Consider the following 24,920-nt stretch of genomic DNA (forward strand, 5'->3'; position numbering starts at 1 on the left):
ATTCTATTTTTCGATTCCCTTTTTGGAGTGAGAAGAAACAATTAAGAAAAGTTATATACCTTGCTTAAGGAAAACAAATTGAATAACTGAAGAAAAAAAAGAAAACCAGAAGTCTCTGATGAGATTGTAGCTCTACTGGTCTGTAGTATAACAAAAGAAAGCACTTGGACTTTGAAACAGGCAGCAATAAAAAAAATTATCAATATTGAGATCGGACCAAAATGAAGGAGGAGTAACATTTCAACAGAATCTTACAGAAATCTTTTTTTTATTCACACAACATATAGCATTATATACATATTTCAAAAGAAACAGCATGATGTGTTTATTTAATTTTAAGAAAGAGAGAATCTTACAGAAATCTTGATTTTTAGTAACCATGGCAGCGCCGCTCATCGAAATCGAAATTCGATGCACAAGTTTATGTATCTTAGTATAGTTTACTTATTTGTGGGCAAGTCATATTGGAAATCAGACCAAAACTGTTGGAGGCCTAGCATTTTAGCAGAATTTCACAGAAATTTCTATTTTTAATAACCATGGCAACACCGTTCATCGATAAATAGAATTATATATCTTATTGTAGTCTACTTTTGTGCTAAATTACATGTATATTGAAATCAGACTAAAACTGTAGGCGTAAATGTAGTAGCATTTTGAAAAATTGTTTACGGACAGACGGACAGCTAGACGGACGGACGAATTACTATCCCATAAGCTCTTCTGGTCTTTGACCAGTAGAGCTAAAAATATAAAGGGGAATAACTGTAAAGTTGACCATGATTGAGTATTTCCTAGTTTCCATAAAGACACCTGTCGCGCTTAAAAAATATTTTTATTTAAAAATGTATTTAACTTTATATGTAAAAATCAAAACATATGCGCAACAAAGTGCCCTCTTGGCAGATCTTTACAAAAGCAGGATGTCTATAAGAGGTTGAATCTTTATTTTGAAAGTCTTAAAGAATTTTTTGTTATGAAGGATATGGAGATAACAAACAATACTCAATATCAAAGTCCATGAAACAATACAAAATAGGAGCAGAGCAAATACGGACCTCCAAAACATCAGAGGTGGGATCAGGTGCCACGGAGGAGTGAGCATCCCTTGCCGACCGGTCACACCCGCTGTGTGCTCCTTGTCATGATCGGGAATTAACGGAGAAATCCATTGTCAATTCAGTGTATAAATAACGGACTAACAATAAATAGGAAAAACGTCAGTCAGCATTTGACTCAATGATAGATTGTATTTGCTTACAAGGTCATTGTATCGACCATAGAACTTACAAAATGATGACTTTAAACGAAACTGTTGATATTATTGTTTTATCAGCTTGTTTGTCAATAATTTATACCCAATTTTAGAAATTGTTCATACGTAGAGCATGCTCTTGCGTATCGAATCAACTGAGATTTAAAAACTCCGTATGCAGGTGATGAAGGTATGTTGCTGTATAAGTAAGGGAAGAAGACGATAGACAAGTCAAAGTCATCACGTTTATCATAGAGCTTGGTTGTTAGATTACCATTATATTCATATGTATATTTTAAGAATCTACACAGATACATGTAGCTTAATCAGTGTTGAAATCAAATGAAAAATGGGAGTCATGCAACATGCTTCTTCTGACGATTTGGTAAATTACATATGACCTTTTCGCACTGAGAATGTGCCTCAATCATACATCTAAGAATAAGATAAATTATTGAAACTGTTGACACATGTTGATACATTGATCAGGATCCAATCTCTTTAATCGAATATTTTACATGCATAAAAAATGCCTTACCGACATATTTTATTTTGCTGAGATAAAGCTAAAATAAATTATTACCGAAGCACAGTTATTTGAACTTTAATTATTGGTAAATAAATTGAGATTCATTTATTTTTAATGAAATGAGAAAATTAAAGTATATATTCAAAATAAAAAATAACAGAAGAATTGAAAAGAAAGCTTCATAAACTGAAAAGATTTGAAAAAATTCGATGTAGAATGGTTGTAAAATCCACAGAGCGAAAAGATTGGTGCAAGGGCGTTTACGGAGATCAAAGCATGCAATTTAGGATCTGCAATAAACATTGATATTTAAAGTAACCGAAAAATTAAAATTCACAAAATGTATGTCAATTATATATCATTAATAAATATGATTTAACAAAAAGTAATGCTTAAAATTAAATAACATGCAGGCTCAAAGAACTACATGTACCACACACAGATAACGTTCATTTGAATTTATTTGTAGTTTTTACAATTTATACTAATAGATAATTTACCTTATTTGTCTCTTTCTTATGTTAATTTGTTCCATAAAACTGAACTTGGTTATTGAAACAGTACTGGTGGAAAAATTCCCTAAAGGACTAGGTTCTCTTCATTCATAAAATGACCCTATGTGATAATTTACTGACAAAGTACTGATGTCCCAATTAAACATTGTTATGAAGAAGAAACTTACATGTACCTGGTAGTACTTTCATGATCATCTTTTTAAAAAAGTTTATTCTGAGATTTCAACCTATATGGATTTTTATATTGTTTAACGCCGAGTCGGCAATATTTCAGCCATATTTCGGCGGGCAACCTATGTGGAAAAAAAGGCTTTGTGAAATTGCAATGTTCTTGAATTTTAAACAAAAATGAGCGATTTGAGTATTTTTAGCAAATAATTAAAATATGAGCCAACCATAATTAGGAACAAGAATTGAAACATGGACTACAATCTCCAAAAACAATTCTCTTATTATATAATTGAACATTTTAGATCAAAGGTTGGGGAATGTGCAAAATATTGAAAAACAGCTTATATTTGTGGTTAGAATTTTTCAGAAATTGAGGATATTAGCACAATTTCTTGATGTGATAACTCAGGACCTAGCAAGAAACCTATGCCATTTTAATAGATATGCAGTCATCAAGGATTCAAGTAAAATTTAACATATATTTATCTTAAACTGAGCAATTCTGATTTTTCAAAAATTTACAGGGCAAAAAAGGTCCAAATTGAACTTTGTTCTTTACTGCATATTCACTTATACTGAATAAACTGTTATATGCCATTGTACTGTTAATAAGTCTATGTAAAAGGTTGTAATCTATTAGACAAGTAGCAAATATAAATATCATCAAAATTGCAGGTAATTCAACTGAGCAAGCAGTCCTTAATGAAGTTGTAAACATAATCAATAAAGCACTTTTCGTCAAAGATTTTATTTCTCATGTATAGCGATATTAATTGTATAGTATTTAATAAAGGTCCTTAGAAACATTGTAAATACGAATTTATATCACATTTCTATTGGGTTTTTTTTCAATGTATGCACTGCAGAGAGTTCTATTCTATTGCTTGTTATTACATATAACCCCCTCACCGATACATGTACGTATATTATATTTTTTTTATAGCTGCTCATGATGAAAAATCATGTTTTTATGGTTGTTACCAACTTCAATATTGTTTTTTTTCCCAAATTTTCATTTATACAGAAAAGAAATACTTTAAAAGTTTTTAACTTGAGAAATATGTCATGTTGTAAATTTTTAATTTACCGGGCGGCAATAAATACAAAATTTCAACATGACAACTGGGTAATTCAAAATTTACAACAAGTATGCGCATGTCTTCGGGAAAAGTCGGTCAAATCTAAGAGACCTAAATAGCGATAAAATACTCTAGCGACTCAAAAATATTAATTTGCACAATTGTTGCATTTCAGAAAATCACTGCTCTTGCTACGCTTTGTATCCTTTTGCCATTCTGTAGACACAAACATTACTACAATAGTTTAAATATATTGTGCACTTTCGTGGAAACCTAATGGAAACGACATCCGAAAGATTCTTCAACAAAACTGACAAATCCCGTTAATGCACTGTGTAAAATGTGCATAGGAGTAGAAAACGTGTTAATGCTTGCTTCAGTCATGCTGAAACGAAACATTGTCCATAAATATAGTAGTAAATATCAAAATATATTTGTTTTTGTTGATAATAATGGTTGAACCTCCTACATTTTCCACCATTCTTAAAATAAAAGGTTTATGTCTCTAATGCGGATGTTGTTTGGTTTCATGGCAATTTTTAAATCTCTATTTCAATACGGATATGAATCATTAAATCTCAATTTTTTAAAAAAAGCACAAAAAGCTGTGTATTTCAATTTCACTTATTCAGAATATATTCTTACTCCTTGGTTCAGAAAATTTTCAAAAAAAATATATTTTTTTTTTTATATAAAATTCTCATTATCCTACAAGAACCTTTTGGACAAATTTACTTTCTTAACTGTTGATTATCCGTTTCTTCTGGCGGGACAACTTTTTTGTTTTCCTCACGAATTCCTTCTAATTAAGAACATTCTTATCTTTAATGAAACTTTTAAGAACGTGTTTCTTTGACAATTTGCGCGAGCGAAACATATAAGATAGAACTAAAAGAGTTAAATTGATAAATAAGAGATCGGCAGTTGCCTTCTTGTAACTCATTCATCAAAATTTTCTCTTAGATTTTCGCCAAAGAAGAGAATCTAAATTCCTGCAAAAGGCAACAATACATGTCACTTAGCTATTCATAAGAAAGAAAAAGTCTTTTTAGGAGGTTTTCAATGCCTCAAAGGCTGAAATTAACATCACAGTAACACTTCCCGAAATGATTTCATTCCTCCACAATCAGGCCTGACAGAGTTCAGTCCGAAAGCTATAGAAACTTCCAATTACTGCAAGTCTCTTTTCTCGTGTTCTTTTGTAAAGAGTATCGGAAATTCTCCTGTCTTAATGATTCTTTAGAAATCCTCTTCAAGGATTGAATATCCGAGAGAAATGTTGCATTTATATCAATTTAATTTTCTCTATTAGTATGAAATAGACAAGTTTATTCTGTAGCGGGAAAAACAAGTATTATACAGATAATGCAATAGACATCGTGGACATTTTACTCGGAGCGTAGGGCATCTTTCCCTCGACAATATCGCCATAAATGCTGTTTCTTTGCCGATTCCAAGACATTGTTCACAAGTGAATTATCAGGGTATCCATCGTGAAACTAAGTCATCGATGACAAATTGACTTTTTCTTTAGCAGTAAAAACTTGCTGTAGAAATGCATTGGAAGGGCTAATTTGGCAATTTGTTAGTAATGGATTACCGCCCCTCTCCTTTTATTCAATCACTGGCAATTTGTTGTAGGGTAAAATGTGGGAATTGTCGGCAACTAAGCGAAAAAATCCTCATGAATGTTAAAAAGAATGACTAACAAATAGATACAAGAAAACATACTTTACACGAACAGCAGTTTCATTGAATTAAAGACAAATAAGGCAGTGAACTCCTACTCGTTAGCGATATCACAGGTTTTATGTATCGTCATTTTAAAAAGGGTATAAAAAACGCAGATAAGTAAGTTAATAAAATTGTTTTTATTGATTAAGAGCAAAGGTTATTAATATAAAAATCATCAGTCAAAGTTAAGTCTAATGAATTTCCCTGCTAATTAAATATGCTGGTTCATCTTTTCCTCTTCTTTGTTGAAGACATAAGTCTTTGAAATACAGTATTAAAAGAAGAAAAGTTTTTTTAAGAAAGGAAAGATTCCTCACTATATATTTGTTTGTCTGAGTATGTAACATTTGTCGACATTTTACATGTACCCTGTAGAAGATCATATCTAGATGAGTGAAAAACTCTACGCTATGTAGGGCTCAAAGCTACAGCTAATGTCATTCCAAGTTTTGTTCTGCGTCTACCAATCTTTTAAAACCATATTATCCATCTATTCACAATAAAAAAAACCCAAAAACATAAAATAATGACATCATTCAAAGAATTTGATTTCATTTATCTATATTTTTCTCATATAGAGAGATCTTTTTCTTAACAAAATAAAGTATAACTTATCTAATATGTACCTTTTCGCAGGTTTTAGACAAATATTGAGAGAAAGAAATTGATGAAATTCAAAGGATTTCATTTTTGGAGTAAATTTCAGGACTCTTGATTTTGTTTGATTTCTCTGCTATTGGTGTCAAATACCAAGGCGCATGCAGACACAGAATCACAGAAAAAAATGGAATGGCTATAATAAATCGAGCTAGCGGATAAGCATTTGAAGAATAAACATAATACTCAAAGCATTATTTCGTTGTAGAATGCAACCCCTAAGATCATCATAGTTAAAATGCGGTCTTTTCCTCACGCGATGCGAGGGAGTATCCTTGCAAAGAAATGTAAAGAATATACTGACCAAGTTCGAAAGTCCAATAAAAAACAATACACACTGGGAACAGCAAATTGCACCTCTAAAACATCAGAGGTGGGATCAGATGTCATGGAGGAGTAATCATCCCCTATCGACCGGTCACACCCACCAAGTAGTCCTTATGATCAGGAAAACGGAAAAAAAAATCACCATGTACATGTATTCAGTGTGAAAATAATGGCACAAAAATTTCTTTAAAAACTTTAGTCAGTGTTCGAATTAAGCAGGGTGCAAGCTTCCTCCAGGAAGGGTTTATAACTCAGATAAGTTCTATCTTTCCTGGCCTAGTGGCTTTTGAAAAGATTTTTAAGGATGGTATTCAGTTTTCACTAATTCTTAAATCCCTTTGGAAGATGGCATGGGTCTTTACTTGAACCCGAAGTTTTTGACGAGACTGTAACTCTACTAGAAGAGGAGAAAAGTAGGATTTAAATTTGAAACTTTGCAACATCAATAAATTAAAAATTGTTCATTGATTTAGTCATTTTCTTGACAAGAGTTTTACTGAAATCAGACAAAAAATGAAGGAGGAACAACATTTTGAAAATTTGAAAAAAGTAATTTCTATTTTAGTAACCATTTTAGTAACCATCGAAAATCAAAAACCGATAAAAAGAATTAAGTATCTTAGTGTAGTCACTTGTGTGCCATGGTATACTGAAACCGGACAAAAACTGTACAAGGAGTAGCATTTCAAATATTTCAAAGAAGTTCCTATTTTTGTAACAATGGCAATACCATTCATCGAAATTCAAACACCGATACAAAGAATAATGTAGGTGAAGTCTACTTGTGTGCCAACTTATACCGGTATTGAAATTAGAACAAAGTTGTAAGAGGAGTAGCATTTTGAAAATATTTCAAAGAAATTTCTTTCTTTAAAGTAACCATGACACAACCATTCATTAGTGTAGTCTACATGTACTTGTGTGCTAAGTTATACTGAAATCGAACCAAAACTGTAGGAGTAGCATTTGGAACAATTGTTTACAGACAGACGGACGGACGACGGACACCTTACTATCGCATAAGCTCTTCTGTCTTCGACCAATAGAGCTAAAAACTTCATTTCCCTTTTATACTCAATAAAAGACTTTGGCTGAAATTGACCTAGGTCTTTTTTTTTAAAGTCAAAATGTGAAAAGTTTACTAACGAATAGACAGTCGAGAGCCAGACAGAATGTAATTAGAAAATCTTAGGTATTTTTAATAAGGAGTAAAAACATCATATGAAAAAAGAATTATATGTATATTAGAATAGAGATTTATTTAGTTTTATCCTCTTTGGTGTGTGTTTGTCATTTCAAAGAGATAATGATTTTAGTTCATTTGAGATTGTCGCAAATTACATGGATTTTACATGAAATATGCAGTAATGTACTCGTGTGGTTAAAGATTTTTTTTTTTCATTTTTTAATATACAATGTATCGATCCATGAGCATTTTTCAATACAAATGTATTTATTTTAAAACTGTTCATGCATACATTCATACTTTATGCCAATTAAGGATAATATTGCAGTTGAAGTATTGCATCAAGCTAAATCAGGTGGAACGGAAAAGTTTTAAAAATTTATTTAGATACAAGACAAATGTTGTAAAAAAATAGTTAGAGGTTGTTCACCTTGCATCAATTGATGCGCAGTTAATAACTGTAATTTCAGTGCTAAATAATTTCTACAAAACCCATATTTTCTTTACATGGGGGAATTTTTAATATCTTTTTTAAATGCTTATTTAGTAAACAACAAATAAATGACAATCAATCGCTATTAAAACTTGGGGTGCAGCCGATTTGGACCGTGCAGCTCAATTCAGACGAACTGTAATGGATTTCACGAGTGCCGGGTGCATTCGATATTACAAATTTAATGTAATATTAACTGTCTTACTAAATGTCTGTTTAGAAGGTTGTCAAACTGATACACAGGAAACCCAAAAATCTAGTAGAATTTCATGTAGAGTAGCGTGTAATTTTGTTCAACTTATTTGATATTTTTGTCGCATTCACAAAAATTCCAAATGCTTTTTTCGAAAACTAAAACATCTTATCATCTATATAAGGTTTCAAAGGAAATCAATAGGAATCTTTCTTCTTTTTTTAAATTAATGACAAGTAGACAGGATTTTGTTTTAATTAAACGAATCTTAAATCTGTTTTAACACATTTTTTTCGGAAATCGTTAACGATATATGTGGGACTTAAATGGGCTTAAGTATAATTTATTTAAGTACTGCATTAGCATTACAATTATTGAATTATTAATTCTTTGGGTTTTTTTTTTTGGGGGGGGGGGTTTCATTGTTTGTTTGTGTTGTTTAACGTTTCTCTCGAGAATTTTTCACTCATATGGAGACACCACCACCTACCGATGGAGAGCTGCAAATTTTGTCTTGTACTCGGCACTTACGACCAGTGAGCAGTGAGGGATCTTTTTCGTGCGACACGGGGCGTCAGTTTATACGGTCTCATTTCCGAAAGACCGGTCTCCATGTCCCACTGTGGGATTCGAACCCGCGACGTAAGGATCAACTCCTAACTTCGCAACTCTAGAGCAGACGATCCAGCCACTGCGCCAAGCAGCCAACTTTTTATTTTATTCTCAAAACAAACTGTAATTTTGATCAACATTTACACTTGACAATGTTACACAATTTTTAAGTTGGTTGAAATGATTGATTAGTTGTATGTTGTTATAAGTCTCTTCAAGATTTTTGCAAGAAATGTTTCCCTCAAATGAGATTTTGGTGAAGGGCTCCAAATTTAACCTTGATAAGCATTTCAGACCATTGAACAGTGGTGTTTTTATCATACAAACGTCCGTCGTGACATTGGACCTAAGTTTTTAAGGTCATATCAGAAAGACCCGTCAGTTTCACGTCTAGATCTTATATCGGGTTTCTGGCGAAGGAACAGTCACTACCTTTGACATACCTCTTAGATCTGACGCAGAATGGGTATCAGAATACTACGTACTAGTAACTGGTCGAAAGTCAAACGTGAACAGGTTGACGTAATAGGAACGTTAATTGAAGAAGACAGTTTTTTAATGCAATATTCAACTTTTTTTTCAAATATTTTTTTCAAATATAAAAAAAAACATTGTAAGCTTCTTTGTAGCATCTTCACATAAAATATATAGAAAAAAATATAATTTATGAGAAAATTCACATTCTTTGAACGATGTTCGTGTATAATTATCCTTGTTACACAAATATTTTAAAAAACAAAAGATGGGGGAAAATTCACGTCACTTTATTTCAACACCAAAACAGACACATGTAGTTCTATACAACGTTTATGTGGATTTCAGTGCTGTTATCACAGGACAGCAATATGTTTATTTTATTTCCATTTATACCGGAATCCTCAGGCCAATGTCTGCCTACTGCCTATCATCTGTTCTATAGAGGTCCCGGGACTTCCTCCTTTGCTGGCGGTAAAATTCGCATATCTGCAAAACAGTATAACCATGTACTGGGTATTCAGGATCAGTGGTAGCCAATAATTAAGAAATTAAAAAATTTAAAAAGCAAATGATCATCAAATAATTTGAATAACACAACACAGAGATTAGCCTGGTACCTGGTTCAATTTCGGTATCTTGAACTTGGGTATCTCAATGTCGAATGCTATGGATAGGTCAAAGTGATATTGATGTCCCAATTTAATTAAAAAATCTTAGTCTTTGAGTATTAATATTTTACCTTGGATATCTCGATCTCTCGGATATCTCGAGATTTATTTAGCCCCATCAAATTTGAGATAAGGAATGATTGATTGATTGTATATTGTTTAACGTCCCTCTCGAGGATTTTTCACTCACATGGAGACGCCACCATTTGCCGGTGGAGAGCTGCAAATTTTGACCTATACCCGGCACTCAGGGCCATTGAGGATTGTTTATAGTCGGTTTATACGGTCACATCCGAAGGACCGAATGATTGAGATAAGGAAGTTAGACTGTATTTAACGTACAAGGAATTGTGATTTAAGGTTAGGGGCATTTATTTAAAGAACCAGTAATTGTGATACAAGGGTAAGGACATTCTTCAGATGAAAATACTTATGCATCATTTATATGAGACTAGAATGAAATTTAGGACTCTACAATTTACTCAAGATGCTAAGTCAGAAGTACAGACAAAATATTGTTTCTTATTTTCATTGCTGGAGAAGTATGGAAATGATATCTTGTCGTGACATTCCCACAATACTGCCTTATCTCCAGCTACTGAATTACATCAAATACTTCTGTTATATGTCCATTGTTAGGGCCCTTTTTGGTGCTGATGGCAGATTAAGCACATTTGCATGTATCAATGCTGACCTTTTATCCTCTTTGAGAACTCTTCTGTGATCGAAGGTCTCAAGAGTCTATGGTAATCTGAAAAACCATTTAATATTTCGTGTCTTTATAATTTTACTTCTCTATTAACAAAGAATGATAAAGAAACCTTGTACAATTGTTTTTCAGGAAGAGTTAAAGGCAGCTATGGATATTTTAATTCTTCTTCTTTTATCAAATTCAATAAATAGCTATCCTGCAATTTAATCTATCTAAGTACCACCTTTTAAAAAATTATTTTCATTTATGATATTAAATGATTGAACTTAAGAACAAAATTTTAATACCAGAAACATGGTGAACTTCAGATATTGCTGTAAATTTGATAAGAAACAAAATAAACTGAATTATGTCAAGTGCAGCATTAAGAGATTTATTTTTAGTGCTGATCTGCAGGAAGACAATTGTTAAATCCCTGAACCATTTTGGAACATCAATATAAAATTGCTTTGGACTCATTATGTTGTTATACAAGAATTGTTGGATCCTCTATGGATGTTGCAAAAAATATGTAATAAAATAAGTATAAATTGGAATTCCTAAAAAATGTTTAAAACTGTTTGTGTATTTTTTTATTGAAACAAATCTAGATAATTAATAAGAAAATGGTCCAAAAATTAAACCAGTTAACTTATGAAATCTGACGAAAATGACAGACTAATGACATATTCACAAATTACTCCTTGGAGCATCTTTAAATCCAAATTACACTAATGATATTATGGAAATCTGAATACCACAAATTGCTGACCACTAATTAAGTTAACACTGGTACAGATCAGGGACTTCATTTCTTCTATTCCAATAAAGACTTCCGGATTTACTCAATTCCTTCATCATCAGAAGAAAGAACCTCTCAACACTTGAAAACTGCTGTGAATGAAACTCAAACTTTCACACAAAGGTCAATTGTTTTCTCTTCACTCTGAAACCTTGTTATGCAGTGGCCCAGAATTATGGGAAACACAACGAGACTACTTCTGTTGGCTTTGAGTGGTGCTTAAAGGAATCATGAATGAATATTGCAATCAACATCTGTCTGGAAAGATGGGGTTGAAGAATCCACAATTACAATATGAAGTTGACAATTAGGAGAGATACCAGTGAACAAGATTGGGAACTTTTGGAATTCCTTTGTCAAAGGCTATAGCTTTGGAGAAAGTAAAAAGAATATTACATGTATATGCATGCACACAAAAAATAATTTTAAAGTTTTTGATTCTTACTATAAATTTTAATATTTATTTAAATTGTACCTTACACAACATTTAATATTTTTATCATCAAGAAGTGTTCATTATACAAAAGGTCAGAGACAATATCCTTATTTTGATCTTGGAGAGGCAATTAGCAAAGGTGGGGTTGTCAGATATTGATTTTATAAAAGGGGTATTATAATGCCTTTCTTAAATCAACAATAATTTATGCTGATTTTAAATGGAGTAAAATTCTATTTCCTTTTGAATAAATTTATAATATATCTATTAATTTCTCAAATTGAAAGTACTTACTTAATCTCACAATTAATTTATTTATAATTGTAATGAATGAAGCATTTTCAGACTTAAGTTCTTCACATTGATAGTCCATAAAACCATTGGTTGTGATTAAGATGGATATATTATATATTTTTTTTATTTGTAGAAAGAAACAAAACTGGTACTACATTTTTTTCTTTCTCCATATCTATTAGATATACTAATAAAAAAAAAACACACACAAACAAATGAAAATATTAACCAAAAAAAATAAATTACCTTTTTACAATTTACCACATAAAATTTTCATATTTTTATTAGATGTCAACAAAACTGTTGGTCTTCACTGCAGGAGAGATGCAGGCCATAATAACATTGAGTGCACAATTATTTTTGACAGATGAACTATTGTGCTCAATATGATTGCAAAGTTGAAATTAGAAATGCACAAATAATGAAACATTTCTTTTAGAGGTGTGTAAGGTATAGAAAAATAGAAAACAAATTAAAAGCATAATACCCATAGAAGTAAAAATTACTTTTTTTATGTGAGAAAAATGCTTTTGGTAAACCCTTTTTATACAAACAAGGAACTACAGCCTTGAAAGCCATCATAATTTCATGTTTTCAAAAAGGCAGAATTCAAATTTGTCTAAATCACAAAGCAGCTGAATGAATCTCCTCCCTTTCTAAATATCAAATCTAGATGAGCAGTTTCAATCATAACATTTGATTTATCTTATTTGTCAAAAGTACATGTTTTTCATTCAGAAGAGAGACAATACATGTTACAGAGGCATTTTTCTCGTCAATAACATGACTAATAGACATTGCACAATGTCTCCCAAAGTTCTTTCAAACTCTTCTTTTGTGCACCGAGTTCTCATCATAGGCAGTGCGGTGTGTTGGCTTTTTGTTGTATCTTGCCTGTAATTAGTTGCTTCAGAAAAAGATATTTGATTTTTTGACACAGACAATAAAGCTTTCCTACTATAAATGCGGCAGGTATTGTCCGCAGCTGAATAAGCCCATTTCAAAATTTGTTTAACCAGCCCTCCTATCAATTGCTACCACTGGTTAATTTTTGACTCTATTTGACATTCCTTTCATAGCCCTGACGGTTATCATCGCACCACAAGCTCTAATGGAAAAAGATGAATTAAAGTCATTGTGCGACCTTTCAAAATCTCCTTTGGAGAGAAAATAGCCTATTGAAGCATGTGGATCTTTAAAACATTTTGGTTAATTAGATGAATTTGTAAAGTTTAGTCAATCATAAAATATTCAATCATATCCATTAAATTGGCCACTATATGTATGGTTTTCCTTTTCAATCAAAGGAAATTTATTGTGTCTCAAAATCAATCATTGATAACCAACCTTGGACCCTAAAAAAGAAATTCTATAGCACAAACCTGTCAAATATGTAACAGAGTAAAAGCCTCGGAATCAATTGGACTTTGTTGCTGGAGTATTTATCTTGGAAATTGAGTTGACTTGCTGTTTTTTATCTCTTTACAATAAACCAAGACAACAAAGGGAAAAAAGTACAATCATACGATAACACTGTATCCGGTAACTAAACCAAGAGAAAACCGGGCCGGATACCAGAAGCTGGTGCATGTCTGCAGAGTATGCACCGTATAAATTACCGGATAATCAGAAAAAAAACATCAAAAACATCCCCTGGTGGATATTAATGACCAGGAATCCCTAAAATGCCACAATGTTGTCACATTATTACTTCTAAATTATTATCTCTGATTTAAAATAAATCCCCTAACTTTATCAACATCTTTACAATGTCTTACTGGGAAATGGCACAACCAAGAGACATCCCCTACAAATCATATATCATTTAAAACCTGATTTATATTGCAGATATCTTTCATTCATAAGAGCCATTTATTGCTAACATAATGGGCATTGAATGTTTTCATGATACATTGAGGTCATTTTTTATTCATACAGAAATAAATTAACTACAGTTATTTGATATCAAATTTATGCTACAAATATATTTAACCATAAACAAAAATTAAAGGGAAATATAATCAGCTTTTCCTTGAATCCTGTGTGTACTCTTGTTTCAAATACTCTCTTATTTTTCTAAGAATCTATTTAATATAAACACCTTTGCATTGAAAATTGCTTCTTAATATGTTTAAGAGGTCATTAAAGATGTAAATATCTTGTCATGATGAGACTCCTCTTTTTCAAATTTAAAACTGTTAAACAGACTTTTAAGGAGTAGTCACTTAATCTTATATATCAAAGTGAGTTTATTACATTGTTGAACTTGTGTTGGTACTGCGAGAATGAAGTTTGCAGCTCGATACATATGGCAAAGGATTAGGGGTCCAGAGGTAACTCTGGAAATGAAATCATTAAGATGGATATTCAAAGTCTGAATTTTTTCAATGCCCAGGCATAACAGGCTCACAGTGACAAGCCATACTTTGCTTGCTATTGAAACTTCCCATAAAATATTGTAAAATCACATAATTAAATTTTGTGGGGTCAAATTTTTCTTGGCTCATGGGGATCTTATTTCATGGATGAATAATTGTTGAGTGGTTAGCATATGGCATTTTATATTTTGTGGTGTATTTGGAACTCTTTATAAACTGTGTAACAATTAAAATTTAACCCCCACTAAATTTAGCGATTTCAATGATCAATTCTTTCTCCAATATTATTTTTTCATATTTTATTTCAAACATCCTTAAGGCAATTTAACTTCACTAATTCAAACATTGATATCTCAGATACCATTAGCATCCCAAAATTATTTGGAAGTTAAAAATTGCAACCACTTGTATCTTAGAATTTTACTCTCAATATCTAGAATCCTCATTTTTCTCTGTCCTATGGAGATCTGAGATAATGAGGTTTGATTATACCCGCACTTTCTAAAGAAAGTTCGGGTATATTGTTGTTACTCATGTCCGTCCGTCCGTCCGTCCGTCCGTCCGTCCGTCTGTCACACTTTTCTTCCCTGAACTCCTCCTACATTTTACACAGTAGCTTAATCATCTTTTGGGAGATGGTTTGTGGGGTCATGTAGATGTGCAGTAAGGTTTTGGAATTTCGATTTTGCCCCGGGGGGTCAAATGGGGGTCGAAAAATGACGTTTTTTGTCCAAAAAGCCCCGTCTTCCCTGAACTCCTTCTACATTTTACTCAGTAGCCTAACCAGCTTTTGGGAGATGGTTGGTGGGGTCATGTAGATGTGCAGTAAGCTTTCGGAATTTTGATTTTGCCCCAGGGGGTCAAATGGGGGTCGAAAAATGACGTTTTTTAAGCAAAAAGCTCCGTCTTCCCTGAACTCCTCTTACATTTTACTCAGTAGCCTAACCAGCTTTTGGCAGATGGTTGGTGGGGTCATGTAGATGTGCAGTAAGCTTTCGGAATTTTGATTTTGCCCCAGGGGGTCAAATGGGGGTCGAAAAATGACGTTTTTTGTCCAAAAAGCCCCGTCTTCCCTGAACTCTTTCTACATTTTACTCAGTAGCCTAACCAGCTTTTGGGAGATGGTTGGTGGGGTCATGTAGATGTGCAGTAAGCTTTCGGAATTTTGATTTTGCCCCAGGGGTCAAATGGGGGTCGAAAAATGACGTTTTTTAAGCAAAAAGCTCCGTCTTCCCTGAACTCCTCTTACATTTTACTAGTAGCCTAACCAGCTTTTGGGAGATGGTTGGTAGGGTCATGTAGATGTGCAGTAAGGTTTCGGAATTTCGATTTTGCCCCGGGGGGTCAAATGGGGGTCGAAAAATGACGTTTTTTTGTCCAAAAAGCCCCGTCTTCCCTGAACTCCTTCTACATTTTACTCAGTAGCCTAACCAGCTTTTGGGAGATGGTTGGTGGGGTCATGTAGATGTGCAGTAAGCTTTCGGAATTTTGATTTTGCCCCAGGGGGTCAAATGGGGGTCGAAAAATGACGTTTTTTAACCAAAAAGCTCCGTCTTTCCTGAACTCTTCTTACATTTTACTCAGTAGCCTAATCATCTTTGAGAGATGGTTGGTGGGGTCATGTAGATGTGCAGTAACGTTTTGGAATTTCGATTTTGCCCCGGGGGGTCAAATGGGGGTCGAAAAATGACGTTTTTTGTCCAAAAAGCCCCGTCTTCCCTGAACTCCTTCTACATTTTACTCAGTAGCCTAACCAGCTTTTGGGAGATGGTTGGTGGGGTCATGTAAATGTGCAGTAAGCTTTCGGAATTTTGATTTTGCCCCAGGGGGTCGAAAAATGACGTTTTTTAAGCAAAAAGCTCTGTCTTCCCTGAACTCCTCTTACATTTTACTCAGTAGCCTAATCATCTTTTGGGAGATGGTTGGTGGGGTCATGTAGATGTGCAGTAAGGTTTTGGAATTTCGATTTTGCCCAGGGGGGTCAAATGGGGGTCGAAAAATGACGTTTTTTGTCCAAAAAGCCCCGTCTTCCCTGAACTCCTTCTACATTTTACTCAGTAGCCTAACCAGCTTTTGGGAGATGGTTGGTGGGGTCCTGCAGATGTGCAGTTAGGTTTCGGAGTTTTGATTTTGCCCCGGGGGGTCAAATAAGGGTCGAAAAATGATGTTTTTTTATGGAAAAAGCCCCATCTTCCCTGAACTCCTCTTACATTTTATTCAGCACTCCTTTTTTTGTTTTAAACAGTGGTCTTATCATCTTTTGGGAGAGTTCACTCTTTTGAAATTTTGTTAAAACATCAAGGTCAAGGGGTAAAAAATCATAGCATGTTGGGAGCCTCTTGTTATGGGTAATGTTCACTTGAAATGTGAAAGTCAAATCTCTTCTCAATGAAAAGGAAATACAACATTAATGAAAACTAAGTTAAACTTCAAGGTCAAGGTCACAGAGTCAAAAAGTCATGATACATTTTGGAAGGTCTTATCACAGGTAATATGAATGCCCTTTCATTTATCTTTCAAAATGATCAATTCAAAGCAATTAATTTTTTAAGGAAATTAGGTCAAACTTCAAGATCATGGGTAATGAAAATCATAGTGTATGTAGAATGGTATTGTCCCATTTAATACTAATACACATGTTTAATATAAAAGTCCTATCTCTTCTCATTCAAAATATATGACCATGATGACCAAGGTTAAATTTATTGTGACAGATGGGCAGATTGACAAACAAATGAGATTTAATGTACCCTACCTTTAGCAAAAATGGGGACAATAAATGTCTTTGCTGTTTTTGAGAAGAAGATTTATGTTGGAACAAGATGTGTTTGTGAAACACTACGCGCCCGGCGGCAACAAGGTTAAAAAAATCTTCTTTTAGCATATTGATCACAGTCAAGGTCACAAGGTCATTGACCATGGTGTCATTTGAAAGAACTTAATCGGTGGAGTATGCATACCAAATATGAAGTCCCTATCTCCTATGGTTCAAAAGTTATGGCAAAAAGTGTAAAAAGCTATTTTTAGCATATAGGTCACAGTCAAGGTCACAAGATCATTGACCTTGATGTCATTTGAAAGGACTCTATTAGTGGAGTATGCATACCAAATATGAAGTCCCTATCTCCTATGGTTCAAAAGTTATGACAAACAGTGGAAAAAGCTATTTTTAGCATATAAGTCTTAGTCAAGGTCACAAGGTCATTGACCTTGAAGTCATTTGAAAGGACTTTATTAGTGGAGTATGCTTACCAAATATGAAGTCTCTATCCCTTATTGTTCAAAAGTTATGGCCAAGGTTAAAGTTGACAAACAGACAAACAGATAAACAGACAAACAGACAGGACAAAAACAATATACGCCCGGGATCTATCGATCCGGGCGCTTAAAAAGTACCCTGCATATTTAAATGTAAATTGGTTGAAATTAGCCCAGTGGTTCTTAAGAAGTTAATGTGAAAAGTTTGCAGATAAACAGATGGACAACAGAAATCAGTACATTTCAGAAAACAGTATGCTTATAAATAGTTAATCAAGGTGCTTTGGGTAGCAAAATAAAGCTAAACTGGTATATCTAATTCATCCGCAGAGCTTAGTATATTTCAATATGCACAACCTTTTCAACTCTAATAATTATTTTTTAAAATTTATATCACCATGTCTCATTCAAGGGAGAACTAGAGATATGACCAGATGTATATCTGTTGAATATAAAATATGTACATGTGTTCTGTGTTTTTTTTAGTAATTTGTTTGTTTGTTGTGACAGCAACTGTTATGACAGCTTTTGGCAAAGGTTGAAGTTTCTCAAATGTAAGTCAAACTCCAAGGTCAAGGTCAAAGGGTCTAAATTGTTGGTATCAAAGGGAAAGTCTTGTCACAAGGAATACACATGTGAAAAAAGGGAGAAATCCCTAGAACTTCCTCACCTGTTCAAAAGTTATTGCCAAGGTTAAAGTTAAATTGGATTCAACTCTAAGGTCTAGGTCAAAAATAATTATACCTGTTGAAAGTTCACAATGATTACACATGTAAGAGCATGAAAGTCCTAGCACCACCTGTTCAAAACTTACCCCAAGTTCAAGGTATTTTTCTTGTAAAATTGGGTCAAACTCCAAGGTCAAGAGGTCAAAATTGGTGGTACCCATTAAAAGGTTTTGCCAAAAGAAATTTACCTATGAAATATTGAAGCCATGTGTATAGCCCAATCCACTTAAAAAATATGGGCAAGATTAAAGTTTCCGTGGACAGACAAAAATACATAAACATAGGAAACAAAATATGTATAAATAGTCAAATGAAAAAATTTTCTACTATTATGGAGTCATAAGATCAATTGTCATTTCAGGTACAGGGAGTCAGTGGCTATGGAGATCAGACCCCCCCCCCCTGGAATTAGCAGTTATTTAAATAAGACTATATATGTACTGTAGAGAATAAAAATGACTTTGGACATCCTCCCCCTTAGAAAACAGGGACTCCACCATCATTGTTTTTATTATTATTTTTTATTTCCATCTCAGGAAATCTTGGGCTGATTTTTTTGACTGAGGTGTGACACCCCCCCCCCCCCCTTTCTGAAAAAAAAAATTCTGGATCTGCGTCTGTTATATACTGAATGTCCGCAACGGGAGATAACTTGACAATGTGAAATTTGTCGACTGTGGCATGCGATGATGACCATGTTGACCCTTTTTGAACTTCAACCTAACCATTTGCATTTATTTATTTTTATGCAATCTGTACTAAATCTTGTACTTACCGAATGTCATAGGTCGTGACAACGAATTCATGAAATATAATCCATATAATCCAATTAAAACACAAATGATTTTAACTGACCACACTGCATCATCAGCATACATGTGCTAAATAATCTCATTCGACAAACCTTTGCTGATTCCGTTGCCAGTATGAATTGGCCGAGGTGTGCCGAGAGGTGATATCTATAAATATGATAATGGGTGACGCAAACCCAATGTGAATGTAGAAAATAAAACTGTTTAGTACAAGAACAAATTTCAAACTATCATAATAAACTAAACTATGTTTTTTAAAAAATGTGAGGGTGAGAGAGAGTGTGTGTGTGTGGGGGGGGGGGGAGATAGGCATTTACAAATTAATCGGGTTGTATTTTCAATGGGTTTTTTTTCCGACCAAATACTAAAATCAGTTTGCACATTTTGATAAATTCATCAAAAACGCTTTGTACTAAAATAATATTTTATGTCGTTGAGAAAGTAAATTTAAAAAGTTCCAAATTATGGGAAAATTATTTATTTGAATCTAATTAAGTAATTTACTTCAATCATTAATTAAATTCTGTTATTTCAGACTGGTTATGAATTAAGTATTTTAAAATACATATGTGAGGCTCAGAGTTGATATGGTCATCTGAAAATTTTATGTTCAATTTGACGAATACATGTACGGTGATAATTATAGAACTATTTTGACTTCTTCCTTGGAAAGTCCAATATGAATGAGTGTATATTTAGAGGCAAACACCATAGTGCGGGTATTACTGTCTCATGACAGCATCTAGTTATACTATGATTTTTATAGTCTGATTTTTTTTTTTCATTTTCAAGGTATGGTTGTGAGGATAGCCACTAGTATATTTGGAAATTCATTTCCTTTCCATAAAATGTAAATACATATTACCAGACATTGACTTAATACTTTACATGTGTATCTATATATAAAAAAAATTATAACTGTTCCATAAAGAGATACTTACATTTGTTGAAATTTCATTCTTTCTTTCTCGTTAACTGATGGGTGAGTCTTTTTCAGAGCAGCTTGTAAATGTGATTGGTTGATTTGGATCAGCTGACCTTTAGAGGTTGTCACTGGAGAGAACATGGAGTCCACTGTGGATACATGTTCTGTGGCCTTATTTACCATTAACCGACCTCTGATTTGTTCAACCTGCCGGAATTTTCAAAGAAGGAAAAATATAATGATATTTATAAAATAGAAGTCTACAGTAAATTCAAATCAAATTTCCTACAAAAAAAAATTCTTTATAAAAACAAGGCCAAGGTCAAAAGGCCAAAATTGTTGGTATCTACAGAAAGGTCTTGTCACAAGGAATGCAGGTGTGAAATATGAAAGCTCTATCATTAAAAGTTATCATGAAAGGTTATGGTCAAATTTCAAGTTTTTTTTAAAGTGGGTAAAACTCTCAGGTCAAGGTCAAATGATCAAATATTTTTACACCCATTTAAAGGTCTTGTCACAGTGAACACACATCTGACATGTGCAGTATGAAGGCCCAGGGACCAATTATTCAAGAGTTATGGCTATGATTAAAGCTTGGAATTTTTTGGTAGAAGTGGGTCAAACTCCAAGGTCACAAGGTCAGATTTCGTGGTATCAGAAGAGATGTCTTGTCACAAGGAATACAACTGTGAAATATGAAATCCATAGTTTCTCAAATGCAAGTCAGACTCCAAGGTCAAGGTCAAAATTGTTGATATCCAAGGTAATGTCTTGTCAAAAGTAATAAACCTGTAAAATATTAAAGCCCAAGTACTAACTGTTCAAAAGCTATGGCCAAGATTTAAGTATTTAAAAAGTGTGTCAACCTCTAATATCAAGATTAAGAGGTTAAATTTGGTAGTAACCTAAGAAAGTTCTTGTCACAAGAAATACACCTGTGAAATATAAAAGTCATAGCCCCATCTATTCAAAAGTTATGGGCAAGGTTAAAGTTTTTGTGGACAAACAGACAGACAGATGGACAGGGCAAAAACTATTTACCCCTAAATATTCCATTAGGTGGCATAAGATTAAATGAAATGCTTTTTAAACAATGCCCACTGTTTCTTCCTCACCTGACTAGAGAGCTTTTCCTCTACTTCCTCTGTGAGTGGCGAAGGACCATCCTGTAGTTTAGGAATGTGTGCAATCTTTTTATTGGTGGACAATTTAGGAGGCACTGTCTCTACTTTAAGCAGCTTTTGGCTCTTGGACTTCCTTGGTACTCTTGGACTCCTTTGGTTCTTATTACTCTCTGCTGGAGGTAGTAAAAGATCAGGGTTCTCTCCCTTTAGCACCTTTCCTGTTAGTTCATGGATGGCCTCTAATTGAGCATTGTATAATAGGGCCTTAATGTCAGCTCCTGAAAAGTGTTCACACTCCTTGGCAAAATATTCCAAGTCCACAGTTTTTCCCAGAGACATTTTTCTTGTAAGGGCTTTGAAAATCTTTAATCTTTCTTCCTATGAAGAACATGCAGACAGTTATAAAATATAGGTTCATTATCATATATTTTTTTACTTCAAGTACAGTGCAATATGAAACTATATCATAGTTTCTGTTTTTTATGTATTTATGTAACAAAACTTACAAACAAATCAATTACTCCATCGATGCATTGAGCATATTCTCCTGCTTATACATCTAAAGAGCAATAACTCTTTAAATTCTACACCTATTGCAGATTGCTAAAATGATAATGTTTTTACAAATGAATAAGTGAGTATAACTAAGTAAATCATCTATAACCTCGTTTGGGAGCTTGCACTGAAGACATTTATCTAATCTACCAGGACGAAGCAGTGCGGGGTCAATTAAATCCGGCCGACTGGTGGCTGCCAGTACATACACACCTATAGTAAACATAAAAATTCAACTTAGGAAGTCATTTATTTTAAATAAACAAATGCAACCATAAATTCAGAGACATTATTCATTGCAAAATATGCAATAAAAAAGTTACGGTAGATGATGCAAATAAATATTAAAACAACTACATAATACATCTTCAATGGTGATCAATTTGCTCCTAATAAAATAGTTTTGCAGTTCTGAACTTTTAAACATATATCACATTTTAAATTTTCCATACCCACAAACCCACATATTTTCATAAGTTATGCCATATTGTAAAATCCATAAAATATATGTTTAAGATAACAATAACCTACTTTAACTTCTTAATGTATATAAGGAAAAAAAGCAAAGAAAAAAATTGTTATCATGGTAATATGTGTAATGGTTTGGGCCCTGGATATTGGCCTGGGAAGCTTAGTCAGTAGAGCACCTGTCTGATTAGTAGCTTAGTCAGTTACAGCACTTGACTAGTGATACAGGGGTCCTGGGTTTGATTCCTGGCCCAGCCATACATTTTCTCCTGTTACATATGTTTAATATGTCTGTTATTGTTTGACCTACCTTCTAATCCCTCTACCCCATCTAACTGGGTTAACAGCTGATTAACCACCCTGTCTGTAACCCCTGTGTTGTCATGACCACGCCTACAATTTTAATATTATACATATGGCTACTAATAACATGAATGTAAATTTCCTAAGGTGGTTTAATACTGTACATGTAGTTCAATGCATTGTATTTCAGAGAGATTTTTAATATTACCCATTGATTATTGACAATATACTTAAAAAAAATTTACCTGGGAGCCAAAGAGTCAAACTCATCAAAGAATAAAATGCAAGGCTTGGCACTTTGAGCTCTAAAACAAAAAATATACAGCAGTTATAATAACTACATGCATTAGCTTAATTTCAGGTAAAGAAAGATAACTCTTACAGAACTCACCTTACAAAGTTATCCCTGACGGCTTGTTCACTAGCACCAATGTATTTACTCAGGAGTTCAGGCCCCTGACAATTTAAAGTACTGGGATTTATAATTATATTAGTCAAGGAATCAATTGAATGTGAAGTTCTTTTGTCATGTAAGAATTGAAAAGGAAAGGATACAATGTATTATGTACTTTCTGCATTATATATTCACATAGACATAATTTTTATCCTACACAGTATATACATCTGAATACAATTTTTGACTGACTGTATAATGTAAGTCCTCCTTTACCTTGATACTGATAAAGTTGAGTCCACATTCCTTGGCCACCACTCCTGCCAGTAGAGTCTTTCCTGTCCCTGGGGCCCCATATAGCAGTAAACCAGACCTCAATCTCAGAGGGCAGGAGGAAAATAACATGGGGTACTGTAAGTGGGGGAAAAAGAACAATCTTATAGTCATGCATACAGCAGTAAGCCTGACCGTAGTCTCAGCGGGCAGGAGGAAAATAACATAGGATACTGTAGGTGAGGAAAAAATAGTTCTTATAGCTATACAGCAGTAAGCCTGACCTAAGTCTTAGAGGGCAGGAGGATAATTACATGTGGTACTGTGGGTATGATTGATTGTTTATTGTTTAATGCCCCTCTCGAGAATTTATTCACTCATATGGAGATGCCATCACTTGCCGGTGGAGAGCTGCAAATTTTGTCCTTTACTCAGCCTCAAGGCCATTGAGCAGAGAGGGATCTTTTTTGTTCCAGCACCTACTGTGACATGGGACTTCGGTTCGTACAATCTCATGTCTCCATGTCCTAGAGTGGGATTCGAACCCATGACATAAGGATCAACCCCTTACTTCGCGACTCTAGAGCAGACGCTTTAACCACTGCCCCCCTCGGGCGACTACTGTAGGTATGATAAAATAGTATGTATATTCTTACAATTGTGGTCTGAGGAGACATATCAGAGCCTATTGCTATTGTTGTAAAATGGTACCAGAGGTGCGTATCATTACCACAACATTTTCAAAATTTTCATTACCGCTACATAGTCATTACCGCTACAGAAAAACTTACATTACCGCTACATAAAAAAGTATACATTGCCGCTACATTGCCTCTTTCGTTAACCAGCCTTTTATGCGTGTACAGTACAACCTATACATGCATAAACCCGTTTCCCTGCTCACCACGGGTAGGTAAAAGTAAGACTTTGAACAGGATGGTTGTTTTTTATTAAAATCAATTTTGTTTCATAAAAACATGTAAAAACCACAACAAAAATTAAAATCAAGTGCTGTTCATAGATAAAATTCTATAAATGACCGTTACATGTGCTTTGGAATACACATCAATCACAAAGCACTCTTCAACTTCTCGAGGATCCAAAAACCCAACCAAAGAAAACTTTCAACTGCTGTTCAAATTCTGTTGATCAGAACTCATATACCGAACCATACCTGGCTAAATCGATATATATGTATGTAGCGGTAATTGGTTGTTTTTGGCTGATTCAATATGTAGCGGTAATGAGTTGTTTTTTTGCCGGAAAAATGTAGCGGTAATGATCGGTCGAAAATCTGAAAAAATGTAGCGGTAATGAGTTGAAATTTTTTGCAATGTAACGGTAATGTTGACCTCCCCCAAGGACACAGGTCCTTGAAATGAATCATATAACTATGCAGTATTATAATACGTACTGCATGTTGCAAACACTATTGAAATAACGACCACTATTGAAATAATTATATCAATAGTGGTTGAGAGTGCATTTCAACAGCAAACATAGTTAGTAACCACTATTGAAATACGACCACTATTGAAATAATTATTCAATAGTGGTTGAGAGTGCATTTCAATAACAAACAT

At 33.8% G+C, this 24,920-nt stretch overlaps 1 protein-coding gene across 1 annotated transcript in view; it reads right to left on the reverse strand.

The window, feature by feature from the left end:
• Positions 1–9,494: 9,494 nt before the first annotated feature.
• The window catches only part of LOC134233171 (peroxisomal ATPase PEX1-like), a 29,345-nt gene continuing 13,919 nt past the window's right edge, over positions 9,495–24,920 (reverse strand). The window contains exons 13-20 of the mRNA XM_062715163.1: positions 23,341–23,475; positions 23,062–23,126; positions 22,916–22,975; positions 22,678–22,760; positions 22,009–22,112; positions 21,336–21,722; positions 20,237–20,427; positions 9,495–9,714 (exon numbers count right to left, since the gene is read on the reverse strand). Coding sequence (XP_062571147.1) covers positions 9,630–9,714; positions 20,237–20,427; positions 21,336–21,722; positions 22,009–22,112; positions 22,678–22,760; positions 22,916–22,975; positions 23,062–23,126; positions 23,341–23,475 — 1,110 coding nt within the window. The 3' untranslated portion in view covers positions 9,495–9,629. The remainder of the gene's footprint in view (positions 9,715–20,236; positions 20,428–21,335; positions 21,723–22,008; positions 22,113–22,677; positions 22,761–22,915; positions 22,976–23,061; positions 23,127–23,340; positions 23,476–24,920) is intronic.

This window comes from Saccostrea cucullata, unplaced genomic scaffold (assembly GCF_032062105.1).
Source record: "Saccostrea cucullata isolate Sc308-1 unplaced genomic scaffold, CSIRO_AGI_Scuc_v1 ctg552, whole genome shotgun sequence".
Classification (NCBI taxonomy): Eukaryota; Metazoa; Mollusca; class Bivalvia; order Ostreida; family Ostreidae; genus Saccostrea; species Saccostrea cuccullata.